At 43.8% G+C, this 14,150-nt stretch overlaps 1 protein-coding gene across 2 annotated transcripts; it reads left to right on the top strand.

Moving 5' to 3' along the window:
* pck2 (phosphoenolpyruvate carboxykinase 2 (mitochondrial)) lies at positions 1-14,150 on the top strand. 2 transcript variants are annotated; one of them, XM_037694243.1, is made up of 11 exons: positions 1-405; positions 5,026-5,238; positions 5,321-5,505; positions 8,217-8,287; positions 8,362-8,497; positions 9,417-9,604; positions 10,226-10,388; positions 10,454-10,669; positions 12,489-12,626; positions 12,722-12,817; positions 12,905-14,150. In XM_037694243.1, the coding sequence occupies exons 1-11, from the start codon at positions 374-376 to the stop codon at positions 13,372-13,374; spliced, it is 1,908 nt and encodes a 635-aa protein (XP_037550171.1). In that variant the 5' UTR covers positions 1-373; the 3' UTR covers positions 13,375-14,150. The 2 variants fall into 2 exon arrangements, with proteins under 2 accessions (XP_037550171.1, XP_037550172.1); XM_037694244.1 differs by lacking the exon at positions 1-405 and adding an exon at positions 627-647.

Genomic DNA, 14,150 nt, shown 5'->3' on the forward strand with positions numbered 1-14,150 from the left:
CTGTGGAGACTTGCATCATCCAGGACCGGGACACACGAGCTGTCCCTCGGAGAGGACACATGGACTCAAACTGGGCACGAGTCAAACTGCAGCACGTGTGAACTCTAAAGCTGAAGCTCCGCCCCCTTGTCATTTCGGACCCTTTGATCACTTTTCTTTTCTTTTATAAGCGGCGCGTGGGCTTCCGGGACTCATCAGTCCATCTAGGGTCGCGGATCAGGACCAGGACCAGCATCCAGGTGTTGAGCAAAGTGCCAGGTCCTGTCAGAGACACCGATATGAGCTGTGGAGACCTTTAGCTGCTGCTGATCGCCTTTTCCACTTTTCTTTACCTCCTCATTTTTAAGTTAATTATTGAAGTTTTGCGCCAAAGATGTCGTGCCTTTTATTAGGAGTCATACGAAGGTGAGTAATTGTCCATTTTACTTTTATTTGCCTTTTTAAAGTAAAGTTCGTGCATAAAAAAAAAGAGCAAGATTTCTCATAGTTTGTGCTTTATTTTAAATTTATGTTGTTTTTTTTAAGAGTAAAGACCTTCAGGGAAAACTTTTTCCCCCAGTTTTCTATATTTGATGATGCATAAGAGCAGTGTGTATCCTTCACCCCCAAGTCTTTGATGAGGCCACATCAGGAAGCCGGGAGTCAAAGTGAGCGTCCAGTTAAATCTGCTTTATTTTGAACAGAGCATGTTGTGTGCCGTCACCCTGACTGAGTGTTTCTGCCTGAGGGACTGTCGGGCAGTGCAACCGTCACGTCCTGGAGTGTGTTCTGTACTCACAGCACCGGGACTAATAATGAAACGTGCATGATGTTCTCCGGCCGGCCTAGACATCTGGGTCTGTCAGGGTGGAGGAAAGGAGGGGAGTGTGTGACGAGCGAGGATTGGTTTGTCATCCAGGAGGTGTTTCCAGCCAAGCTTTCTCCTCCTGGAGTTACCTGAGTGCTCTTTAACGTTCTGGTGATGAGAACGCAGCTGAGAGGGTTTCTTGGGGTGGTGTACGTGAAATCAAGCAGCATTCTTGAGTTTTCCAGTAATGGAAGGAGTGGGGGGGGGGGTGGTGTAGGGTGTGGATGGGTGGCTTCGAGGAAAATCTGGAGTAAAGGTCATCAGATCTGAAAAGAAACTGCTTCTCTTTAAAGCAGCAGTTCAAATCTTTTAAAATTGAGGATCAATTGCGGTACTTCTAAATTGTCATCCACTGCGCTTTTAAACTACACTACCCACAAGACACTGGTTGGAAACAGGAAGTCCTGGCTTGGTCTGCACTGGCTCTGCAACATCAAGTGATGACTGGTTAAGAGGTCAATCGAAGGCTCAGCTGGGAATATTAATACTTCTGCTGGAATAACTGTAGTGTGAAATTGTTGTTGTAAACGTTTATAAAGTGTGTGCATGAATCGTTTTGATGTCTTTGAGATTTAAGTTGAGTTAAAATGGCACGTCAACATAAAAATACCATGGATGAAACCTCCTCCTGTTCAAAATGTAAGGCACAACATCACGTTGGGTGTTTTTGGAACCAGAGTCTGAGCAGAAGAGCTGTGGGGCTTTAAGCCCCGCCTACTTTTGCCCTGTTTGTTCTTGTAAAAGGGGCGGGACTTAAAACTTATACTTGCACCATCCTATGGGGAGGCTGTTCGTGTTCAGACTTAACTTTCCGGATCCCTGTCAGATTTTCTGTACGATCAAGAAAGCTACTGGGTCGTCTTGACTCAGTGGGTATTTTTCCTCTTATTGGAGGGTCGGGGGTTCAATCCCCAGTCCCATACACCATGCCGAAATCTCCTTGGGCAAGGCACTGTAACCCCTCCCCTTCATGGAAATGCCTACTGGTACATGAATGAGAATATAAAGAAGTGCTGTGTAAAGTGTGTAAAAATATAAAAATCAAGCACCCTTTGGGTGTGTATAAATGTCTTGTTGTTAGCTTGAGTTAACTTGTTTTCCAAACAGAAGTTGTTTAAAGACTTATCTACAACAGGTAAGATAGTAATTGATATAACCTTTCCACAGAGCCCCGCTTCAAAAGATTTAAACGCTCACTTTAAAGAAAAGGCTGCTCCTTTAGCTCCACTAGCCTTCCATAAGATGCTTCTGCAGAAAAATCAGCCAACTTTTAGCTCCTGCTAATTAAATTAGAAACCTTTCCTGGTGACCTCCTCCCTTGATCCCAGTCAGAGATGATAATGCTCAGCACCCTCCTGCTGGTTGCTGTAATTGGCTGCATGACAGGATTAATGTGTGTAACTGATTTATAGCGTGGGGTGAAACAGGGTCCAGACCCTCAGATCTGACTGAAGGGCCTGGTTCATCTAAAATCCCCCTGGAGTCTCTGTTCAGAGGTTAAATCTTGAGTCCTGCTTCAACAGCTGTCGCAGGGATATAGTTTATGACCAAATATCAGCAAAACTGATATTTGTATCAGCCTCACCTGTATGAGGTCCAAAGGTAAGTCCTCTAAGTACATGCTGAAGGAACATGGTGACCACAAAGTAACAGGACACACTGAACATCGTGGTGTCAGCGTTTTTATTGTCTGAGCGTTGGCAGGTTGACGTCAGCTGTCAGCACAGTCAAAGACTCAAACGCTGCTCGAGTTTATCATTATCTGCACTTTCAGGGAGAAATTTCACATTTTAATCACAAATTCTGGTATTAAGACCTGCTACACCCAAGGTGCCGACCCTTAAAGGCTCTACGTGACCTATTAGGATTACAAGTACAACAAAGTTGGAATACCTCCTTCTGTGTTAATCGTGGTGCTGCTATTATTTTATTACTAGCTATAAATGGTTAAATGATTCTTGTCCAGGTGTCACACCTGTAGATTGTTCCTACAGTCTTGTTGTAGTCTAGGCACAGAGCTAGAGTGGTCAGTCGATGACTAAGCCACGTCGTGGGCCCCTTTTTCATCAACATGCTGACACCACACTGCCCTCAGAGACCTGATGGGCTGTCACTGTGATTGTAAACCAGGATGGAAGATCCTGATAACTAGTCAGTTTTGGTCATATCCACTCCTCATTGTGTTCCCTCTCATCACAATGGTGTAAATTGATGGTGGCGGTTGACTCGCTGACATGCCGCTCGACTATACTGGTGGATTCCTTTTTCATTTTTCACCTTAAATGTGATCATTGTCTTGCCAGGACGGAGCTGTAAGAGTGTTGGGATGCTCAGGCTCACATCTGTATTTTCCTAGGACCATCTTCCGCTCAGTCACTTTTGAAATATCTCAAAATGACTTCTTCTATGGTGGTTTTATTGGAGAGTAGCAAAACACATGGCACATTACTGCCAAGGAGTGTGGTCAGGACAGCCAACTAAAAAAAACTATCTCCACATAGATGACATGGCTTTTCTCACCTGACTGCTCAACTGAGGGATGAACGTCACGCTACCTTAAAGTGGTGCCCGTACTGTAGTATCAGAACATTTTTTACAAGTACTGGTACATGCACACAGTATTGGATAATACCCAAAGGTGTATTAACATTGGTGCATTTCTACTTGGGGACTAGTTAGTGATGCAAAATTGTGACAAAAGACACATTTTCACTTGGAATAACAATTCCCAGCAAATATAGCACAAATATGTAGAGTTTGCTACACTTAATTTATTTATTAATCCTTATTTACAGGAAAATCCCACTGGGATCACAGGTTTCTTTTGCAAAGGCCTGCGGGCGGCTTAACACGCTTGTTTTTGGACTGTGGGAGGAAACCAGTGTATCCAGAGAAAACCCACGCAAATGCATAGGGAACATCTAAACTCCACTCAATCCCCAGGTCCCAACCGGGTATTGAACCCAGTACCTTCTTGCTGTGAGGAGACAGTGCTAACCACTAAACCATCGTGCTGCTCAAATATTGGCAAGTAAATAGTTCCAGAGACTCACAACAACTACTCTGTGACTATTCTGAGATCAAGTTTGACACAAGTGTAAAGCCATGCACCCCATTCCTATCTGAAGGTATTATTCTGAATAAGGATAAGAGGGCCGCGCTTATAGCAGCAGCTTCGTGCACTACGTCCATCTTCCGGACGACTGTACGTACATGTTCTCGTTGTATCTCGGTGCAATGATAATAAAGCTTATTCTGATTCTGATTCAAGGAAAATGAGAACCCTCAGGCATTTTCGGCACCCACGAATGCTGTATGCACCGGTAATTTATCGCCCGCAGTGAGGGACTAGTTTACCAATTTCACGCCATGTTTCTTATAATCTGAGGTACAACTGCTTCATTCGGTTTAGCGTCAAGAAAACAAGACTCCCTTTCTGGCTCCTATTGACCACCTGCTCAGTCTCGGCCAAACGGGTTGATAATTAATGACTCAATGACATCAATGGTTAAACAAGGGTCAAAGATAGAAGTTCAGGGGAGGTTTGGACCCTGAACCGTTCCCAGCTCTTTGCCTTCACACATGTCAAGATTCACACTTTGTCACTGTCAGTCTAATCACTTTGCACAATCAGACCAGGAATATGTGTGTATCTGCATAAAGTACGTGATGTTTGTACAGTGGTTCCTGTTGGGAACCACGTGACTCAACCATGGCGTCGGACTTTGAGGCATCAATCAAAGTGAACAAGTCTGACTTGTACTGCCTGTCGAACTGGACACTTCTTAAAGTTTATACTGTATAATGGCGTCTTGTGTGGAAATCAGGATTTCAAAGCATTTTCCACAGTAGATAAAAAACATTTTAGTTTGTTTGGCAGGATAATTGCTGTCAACAGGCAGGGAACTCAAACACAAACGCACGTAGGCTTGTGTGTAGCCAGTAAACATTGCAACGTCTCGCTGGTGACTATTTTCCTGTTAACAAACAAAAGACTGTCTCTGTTTAAGCCCAGAAGTCACGGTGAAACTTTCGATTTGTGCATGGCATGCCCGGTTGTATTCCATAAGTTAACTAATATCTTGGACTTGATTTCAAAGCATACTGTATATCCTCTATCCTCTTATTTCCTCCTGTAAAAGATTGAAGACTCTTCACGTTGTCCTTTTTTTGTTCAGGCAAGGATGTGTTGGGACAAGTGTCGGGGTCCGATCCCTGGCCTCTATCCCCTCACTTCCGCCGGCGGTGGCTGACTTTGTGAAGGGAGCGGTGGATGAGTGTAAACCCACCAACGTCCACGTGGTGACTGGGACTCCGGATGAAACGACCAACATCCTCGCCGGTCTAGAGAGGGACGGAATGATCAAGAGGCTTCCCAAATACGAGAACTGGTAAGAACCTTGCAACAGCAGGCGCACATCATTCGCCCATGAAGTCTATCTGCGATTGATTCTTCTTTTTTGTTTTTGGCAGCTGGTTGGCACGCACAGACCCAAAGGACGTGGCCCGAGTGGAGAGCAAAACTGTGATTGTAACCAAGAACCAGAGAGACACAATCCCCATCCCAGCTGACGGGGCGAAGAGCCAGCTGGGTAACTGGATGAGCGAGTCGGATTGGCAACGAGCCAGACAGGATCGCTTCCCCGGCTGCATGTCAGGTAGGTTTGACAAAAAGAAGGAACGTGTTCTTCTTTTGTTGCCTTAAGCGTGTACCTGCCCTCCTCTTATCAGACACTGTTAGCTGTAACTTTCATTCATTCAACCTTTACTTATACAGGTTGGTGTCGTTGAGTCACGAGGACTCATTTTCAAGAGAGACCTGTTTAAAACAACGAACACAGTTGAGGTTCAGACAACAATAAACTACCCTGGACATTTGCGTAAAGACAATCTGTCCCGTGAAGTGATTCTTCACTTCATAAATTTTGCACTACGGCCTTTTTTTTTAATTAAAGAAGCCGCGTTTCATTGCTGCTTGTGATTAAACATTTTTGAACCAGTTTAACCACAATCCGTTTTTCCGATGTGCGTTTGTTTAAGATTTACACCCTTCAGCGATGCCACGTAGTCCAGAGCTGCAGCTGTCTTAAAAGTTAAAGCTCTTCTCTGGACAAGAAGTTCAGTTTGTCAAAAACTTGTAGGTTTTCCGACCAGTGAACAGAATCAGCTGCAGGAATTGAAGCTGCAACAATAGAAAGATGATTTGACGGTTGCTCCAAGCAAGCAGAACAAAGGTGACAGTGTATGGCATGCCGATTGTGTCATTAATAGCCACTTTTTACCTATTATATGACACAACGGCATGCCATACAACTTGAGTGCCATCTAGCGGCGGAAAATGGTAGTGTTCAATATTTTCAGTCAGAAGGAATGAAAACGGTCATATCTCCGCCAAAAATTGGTTTATAAATATGAGAAAAAAATCCATAAATAAGTCGCAGGTCATGCAAATTATGCAAAAAACTGCGACTTATAGGCCGAAAAATACGGTACCTAATTCTGTCTCAGCACAAACCCTTACAACTCCACGGAGTGCTGTGTTGAACTAGGTGAATATAATGAGACGTAACGCTGCTCAGACTCTTGTTCTCGGATTAACATGGACATTATAGTTTACGGTGACCACAGCGGGTCCAAAAACATCCAGAACAAACATTAAACCAAAGAGGAACTCACCCATACAACATTTATCTACTCTGAGTCATAAAGTACAGACAAAATGGATTTTTATATTAAGAAGGATGTTCAAATTATTTCCCAAGATTTCTGTTTAATTATCTTTAATCAGCCAGCAGCTGACATAAATAATTTTTTACTCCGAGACGTCCATGTATTAACTCTGAGGTCAGTACTAGAGCTTGACTCTGGACAGATTGTGTTCAGACTACCAAGCGTATACAGACTAAACGGGTCCAGACCACCTCCGACGGTGATTTGAGGCAAAACGTGCACATCGAGGCAGGTCAGAACTTTATTTAGCGCTTTTATTTTGCTGTTGTTTCTGTTATCAATGTTCTGTTTTTGCTGGATGAATTAAAAAAAAAAAAAAAACCTTATTTAGCGCTATCCAAACACAATTTATTAGACAACCCTTTAGTGGATAAACCATAACTCTGACTTTTTGTTGGATCTGGATGGAAACATTGGCAGCCAAAACACCAACGTTCAGACTGTTCAGTGTTTTATAAAAGCTAACCCTGTCCCACCTGGCTGCAACTGTGGGCGACAGTTTACAAACAACACAAGGGAGCTTTAAATGTCTTGAAATGTTCTTGGAGGTTTTCAGTTTCTTTACATGAGCTGCAGGGTTGAGCTGTTTTGTCGCAGGAATTTGATCACAGCCATCATGGGTATCTGGAACCATTGATGGGTCTTGACCCGTCAAAGTGACAAGAGTCGTAACTTATTATTAGGCCTGTCACGATAACGAATCTTGCTGGGCGATTAATTGTCTCAGAAATTATTGCGATAAACGATAATATTGTTTGAAATTTGACAATAATTAGTTATTATTGTCAATTTTAAAAAGAAATGTTGGTTAATTTGTGAGTGGTATCTTTTTTCAACCACCTGATGGCAGTATAAAACCATTTGAACTGAAGGATGGATAGTGAGGGAGCAAGCAGCGTGTCTCTTTAAGAAAATGGGAGGGAGGCCCCTTGACGTGACATGGGCTGTGTCTCCTTCCCTTTTTTTCAATTCTCAAAATGGTGGACACTCGGTGTGGTTTGAGCTTTTTAGCATCAGTGAACAAGTTCTCAGCTTCTTTTTGCAGAGAAAAACAACTTTTTACACGAAGGCACGGGTTTCAACCGTGAATTTTGGAGCTTCGACAAGACAAAGTTTTTTCCCGAGGTTGGCATGTTAGCTTAGCTCGTAACTTAGCTTCTCAGCTGCTTTTAATGATCCAAAAACACGATTTTGGACGGTTAAAATCGATTTTAAAGAGAAAGGGAGGGGTCAGTGAAGAGCACCGGAGTTTTGTCGTCCAGTGTCTTCAGTAGAAAGAGAGCGACACGACGATGAAACTGATAAATGAAAACTAGGTCGATAATTTTAATTTATCGCGCGATTAATTGATTTATTGTTTATCGTGACAGGCCTACTTATGGTGTCAGCGCTTGTCTTTAGATCTCAGGACTTCTCACTTGGTGGGGTTTTACGTGCACTAAGCAGCACTGCAGGCGTCATTTAGCTCGTTTTCCACACGTCGACATTGTTCCGTGGATCAGCATGGAAACAGCTGCAGCACTGTGCGTCACGTTATGCGTATCTTTGTGTTTTTGGAAACAAAATTAGTTTACGAACAGGTTGCTTCAGGGTTGCAGGAGATTCATAAAGTTTGTTTATCTCCGTGTTGTCCCTCCAGGTCGGACCATGTACGTGATTCCCTTCAGCATGGGTCCGGTCGGCTCCATGCTCAGTAAATATGGTGTCCAGGTGAGTTGCTGTGGTGTTTTCTGGTTCGCCTGAGGTTGTAGGTCAGGGTGGTCAGCGTGTTGTGCGTCCTCCAGGTGACGGACTCGCCGTACGTTGTGGCCAGTATGGGCATCATGACGCGTATGGGCGCTCCTGTTCTGAAGAAGCTATCTGAAGGAGTGGAGTTTGTTCGCTGCCAGCACTCTGTGGGACGACCTTTACCTCTCCAAGGTACAGATTTCAGCTCTGCCTGAGTTCCTGTGTCACTTTTGTTTTATTGGATTCCTGATTTTTCTGCAATTGTTTACTTTTACCTTTTTGTGCTATTTTAGCCGTTCGTATATCAAAACGTTCACCTCGTTCTGGAGAGTTTGTTACTTTTATACTTTTCAAATTATTTAACTTTATTTACATAATTTTGCCCATACACATTCATTGAAATCTCTTTAATTGTTACATAAAAATTTTCTGTTTAAAATCTGCTTCAGCAAACTTTTTTTCTTCTTATGCAACTTTTGGCTAGCCTGTCAGCACTTTTGCTTTTAGCTAATATATTGTAATTTTAACTAACAGTTTGCTACTTTAGCTTTTAGCTAGCCTTTTGCTAGTATTACCTTTTATTACTTTTACCTTCTAGCTTCCATTTTGATATTTTTAGCTTGATTTTTACTACTTTTAGCTCACATTTAGCTACTTTAACTTTTAGGTAATCTTTAGCTACTTTTCTCTACCTTTTTCTACTTTAGCTTTTAAGAAATCATTTGCCACTTTTAGCTTGCCTTTCACTAACTTTAGTTTTTTTTACTTCTACCTTTTAGCTACCATGTTGATACTTTTAGTTTTAAGCTAGCGTTTTTGCTACTTTAGCTTTACTGAACGTTTTGCTACTTTTAACTTTAAGCTAACATTTTCTTGTTTTTAGCTTGCTGCTATAGCTTTTAGCTAGCCTTTTCTTAATTTTAGCTTTAGGCTAACCCTATGCTGTTTTAATCTAGTGTTTACAGCTTTAACCTTAAACGTTTCTAACTTTTGTTACCTTTAGCTTTTAGCTAATCTATTGTTACATTTAGCTTTTACCTAATGTTTTTCACTGTCACTCAGTTTCAGCGTAGTTTTCTTGTTGATTCTCGTTTCTTGTCCCCCCCATCAGCTCCTCTGGTCAACTCTTGGCCCTGCAACCCCGACAAGGTCCTGATATCTCACCTGCCAGACACCAGGCAGATTCTGTCCTTCGGCAGCGGTTATGGAGGAAACTCGCTCCTCGGGAAGAAGTGCTTCGCCCTCCGAATCGCCTCACGAATCGCCAAGGATGAAGGCTGGCTGGCTGAGCACATGCTGGTGAGAACAGAAACCAGATAACAGGTCCAGCATACTGTAGCTTCCCCCTGCTGCCGTTCCTGTCAGAGTTTAACAGTAGAGATGCACGATATTGGATTTTTTGCCGATATCTGATATGCCGATATGTTAAAACTTATTTGGCCGATACCAATACCGATATTTTTCCCCCTAGACCTGCTTACAGAGACTACATAGCTTTCTCTGCTGTGGAATTAAAATACCACATTATTCTCATGGTCTTTGTCAGTTTGGCTGCTAACAAATGCAGATGCTAAAAAGGGGCTGAAAATTATGTAACACCTCAACTTGGATTATGTTTAATGTCAAAAGTTGTCACTGGGTTGTCATACAAAAACAGCGCCTTTCATATATATATATATATATATATATATATATATATATATATGGGGGGGGTGGGTCTTAAAACAGCGCCTTTTATATCGGTGAGTTATTTTGATGCAATGGCCGATATCCGATATTTAACTTTAACACAAATATCGTCCGATACCGATACCGTGCCGATAATATCGTGCATCCCTATTTAACACCAAGATCGTCTCGTGTTGAGAAATGTCAGAGCTGTAGCCATTTTGGTCTCTTTCATGTGTCTTCTGTCCTCAGATCCTGGGAATCACCAACCCTCAGGGAGTGAAACGTTACGTAGCGGCAGCCTTCCCCAGCGCCTGCGGTAAAACCAACCTGGCCATGATGAAACCGTCCCTGCCAGGCTGGAAGGTGGAGTGCGTGGGCGACGACATCGCGTGGATGAAGTTTGACAGCCAAGGTGAGCGAAGTGCTTGCACGCGTTAGCTTTGCCTCCCTTGTGTACTAAACGTCACCTGTCTGTAGGTAAACTCAGGGCCATCAACCCGGAGAACGGCTTCTTCGGCGTCGCTCCGGGCACCTCGGACAAAACCAACCCTTACGCCATGGCCACCATTTCCAGAAACACGGTGTTCACCAACGTTGGGGAGACGAGTGACGGCGGTGTGTGGTGGGAGGGGCTTGACGCACCCAGCTCTGGAATATCACTCACAGACTGGCACGGCAAAACCTGGAAAGCAGGTAACACCTTCAGTTTCTCTGAGCACAGACTTCTTGTTCTGAACATCGAGTTCAACAGTTAGAGTGTACAGCGCCATCTAGTGAAACAAAAGGTACGGATAAAAAGCATTTTAGTCCCCCAGGACACCAATTTGGACTTCTGTCCTAAAAATACCAGCAGTGGACGTGACCTCAACATCTGGTGGGTGAACCATCCTAACAATGTTTATTAATCAATTAAAGTGTGATACCGTAGTAAAAAAGTATGCTGATATGAATAACTCTAAAATAAATGTTGATTTCTGAGGATCTCCTCAATTCCCCTCAAAGTGGTGTTTCAGAAGCCCTACTCTGGGTACCACTAGACCAGGGGTGCCCAACGTGGGGCCCTCGGGCCAAAGTTGGCCCAACAAGCTGTCCTCATTAATATATTAAAATTTCCTTTGAAGTGTCATTGTGTTTACACTCAGTCATTCTGACTTTAATGTTAAATGGAAAGTCAGCCCAATGTCTACCTTAATGGCACTATACAGCTGGAGTGGCTATTTTGTGCATTAAATTATTTAATTTTACTCATTTGTATTTTATTTTGACAGACTTCCTACAGCTTCCTGCCACTGAGAAACAGTTTCCTTTGATCCTGCACTAATACACTTATAAATCACACATAAAGTGTTTAAGAATAACCTAAATTATAAATATGAACTGGCTTCAGTAGTGATTTTAGCCTCTTTTAGGGGCTGCTCAAGCACCCCCTAAATTTAAACTCAGCACCCCTGAAAAATAAAACATTAGGATTTTGTAAGGAAACAGTTCTCAAACCTTAGATTCACCAAAATATTGAATATGGAATAAATGACAACCGTCTCAAACGGGCCAGTAAAATCTATTTTTTTTGCATGAGTCCCGCCACCTGTCAATCAATCCAGCACGTCAGCAACTGACCAATCAGCAACCTCAATTTGTCCTGGAGTGAACGCCCCTTACCTGCAGAGCTGCAGCTTTGCAGTCAGTGATTTCAATGAGTTTACATCTTTTGTTTCATGTTAATCTACTGTAATAAACCGTTGTAAAATACACCAAAACGCAGGAAATGTCATCTATTTTATTCAGAATTCTCTGGGGGAGGACCCCCAGATCCCCCACCACCTCCAACACAGCCTGTGCTGTAATGTTCTTTATACAGAATTGAAGGTTAAATAACTGTATAATAAATAAATGGACTTTACTTAAAGAAGTATTTGCATTTCATGTATTATTGCATTTGGCCCGCAACCCTCTGATAAATTTTAAATTTGGGCCTCAGGGAAAATGTTTGGGCACACCTGCACTAGATAAATGTTAGGGTACAATGTCTATATTTGAGGTCAGCAACTGATTATCATTTGAGATCATCCCAATTCAAGATGGCCGCCACAGCTAATCGATCTGTCCCTCAAGGAGCAGTAAGCCTTTAACGTGTGTACGTGTATATGCATGAATAAATTAAAAGAAGTCTTGAGTCTTGGTCTGGAAAACCGTGGTACACAGTGACTGGAAGACGTACCTGTGGTCTCTTGTTGGTTTTCCCTCTGCAAGGTCCAGGCTTGATTATGTCCTGAAAATACAAACTCCTATTGAAGCCATGTTTGTACTGGTCAGCCACCAGAGGTGCAAGACTGCTCTCTAAAATGTACAAACATGGGTACCAATAGGTTCCCACTGCTGAGGGTACCAGAACAGTACCTTTGACGGTACCCCCTCAACCTGCACCCCTCAAAGTTCATTCTTGTTCTAGGACATTACCAAACGCTGAAGACGCAGAGTGTAAACCGAACTGTTGTTCCCTGTTTGTCCACAGGAAGTTCGACGCCTTGCGCCCACCCCAACTCCCGCTTCTGCGCCCCAGCGGCCCAGTGTCCCATCATTGACCCCCAATGGGAGAGCGAGGAGGGAGTTCCCATTGACGCCATCATCTTCGGAGGCAGGAGGCCTGAAGGTTTGTGGTCCAAAGTCCAAAGTGAAGATATTTAAGCTGCTTGTAGAACGTTTAAAAGCTGTGCAGTAACCAGGACGACACGTTGATGTTTTCAGGAGTTCCTCTGGTCTACGAGTCTTTCAACTGGCAGCACGGAGTGTTTGTCGGAGCTGCAATGAGGTCCGAGGCCACGGCAGCTGCGGAACATAAAGGTATAAATCCTTAAACGGGATCCCTTTGGTTCAGGTGCTATAGGAGGAATGGTCTGACCACGAGCTTCCTTTTTGTTTTCCGTCCAGGCAAAGTGATCATGCATGACCCCTTCGCCATGCGGCCGTTCTTCGGCTACAACTTCGGCGACTACCTCGCTCACTGGCTGAGCATGCAGAGCCGAAAGGCCCCCACGCATCTGCCCAAGATCTTCCACGTCAACTGGTTCAGAAAGGACCCGTCCACCGGCGCCTTCCTCTGGCCCGGCTTCGGCGAAAACGCCCGCGTGCTGGAGTGGATCTTCAATCGCTGCAGCAGAGAGCGGGACGACGAGGCGGCCAAGAAGAGCATCATCGGCTGGGTGCCGCAAGACGGCGCCATCGACACTAAAGGCCTCAGTGGCAACGTGGATATGGGGGCCCTGTTTAACGTCCCCAAACCGTTCTGGCAGAACGAGGCCAAGGAGCTGAGAGCCTACTTCACTCAGCAGGTCGGAGCTGATCTGCCCGCTCCGGTGGAGGCCGAGCTGAAGGCGCTGGAGGACCGAGTGCACAGTTAGACGCCAGGAAGCTCATCAGGGTACAACCAGAACCACCGACTGGAGTTATACGCACAGAGAAGCGTCGTGAAAAGCAGGTTGAGATGACGGACCGGCCCGTCTTTACGGTCATCGAGAAACATTTAGCAATCGGAGCAAACAGAAACCTGTTTTTCTTATTCGGTGCCAAACTTCCTCTGTGCTTATAATCAGTCCGTGATCCTGGATCTGTTCTGTACGAAGGAAAAGTCTCGTAGCAACATTTTGAACACGTCGCACTAAAGCTGCGCCCCGGGAGCCACTGGTGGTTGGAGCGAGCCTCGACTCTCAGCGTGAAGATTAGATCTGATGACAGAAAAGCTAAAGTCGCTACCTCCATCCTTTCACCGTCAGCGTGCAAACAACCTTCTAGTGCCTTTTAAATAATCCAGGTCTGTTGGTGTTTACACGCTGAAGACCAAAGATCTCCAAGTCAGAGCCAACTTTTTACACTTTAGAAGCCTTAAAACAGTTTTAACGTTTAAACACTATCATCTCATGAAATTATTATTTTTTTTTATTGCGCTCTCCAGATTTTCGACTTCTGCGACGTTTGTAATTAAACTGTATAATTCCAGCTGATGTTTACACACAATTTGTGGAGAATTGGACCAATGCCAGCCACCGAGGTTATCAGGTGCTTTAAAAAAGTTTTTTTTTTAACGCGGTGCAATGAATGAATATGGTCAAACGTGGAAACAATGACTTGTTTTTACTGTAACTTGAATAATAAAAGGTGGTGCCTTCTGAAAGTTTCA

The sequence above is a fragment of the Nematolebias whitei genome, chromosome 20 (assembly GCF_014905685.2).
Source record: "Nematolebias whitei isolate Nwh7 chromosome 20, NemWhi1, whole genome shotgun sequence".
Classification (NCBI taxonomy): Eukaryota; Metazoa; Chordata; class Actinopteri; order Cyprinodontiformes; family Rivulidae; genus Nematolebias; species Nematolebias whitei.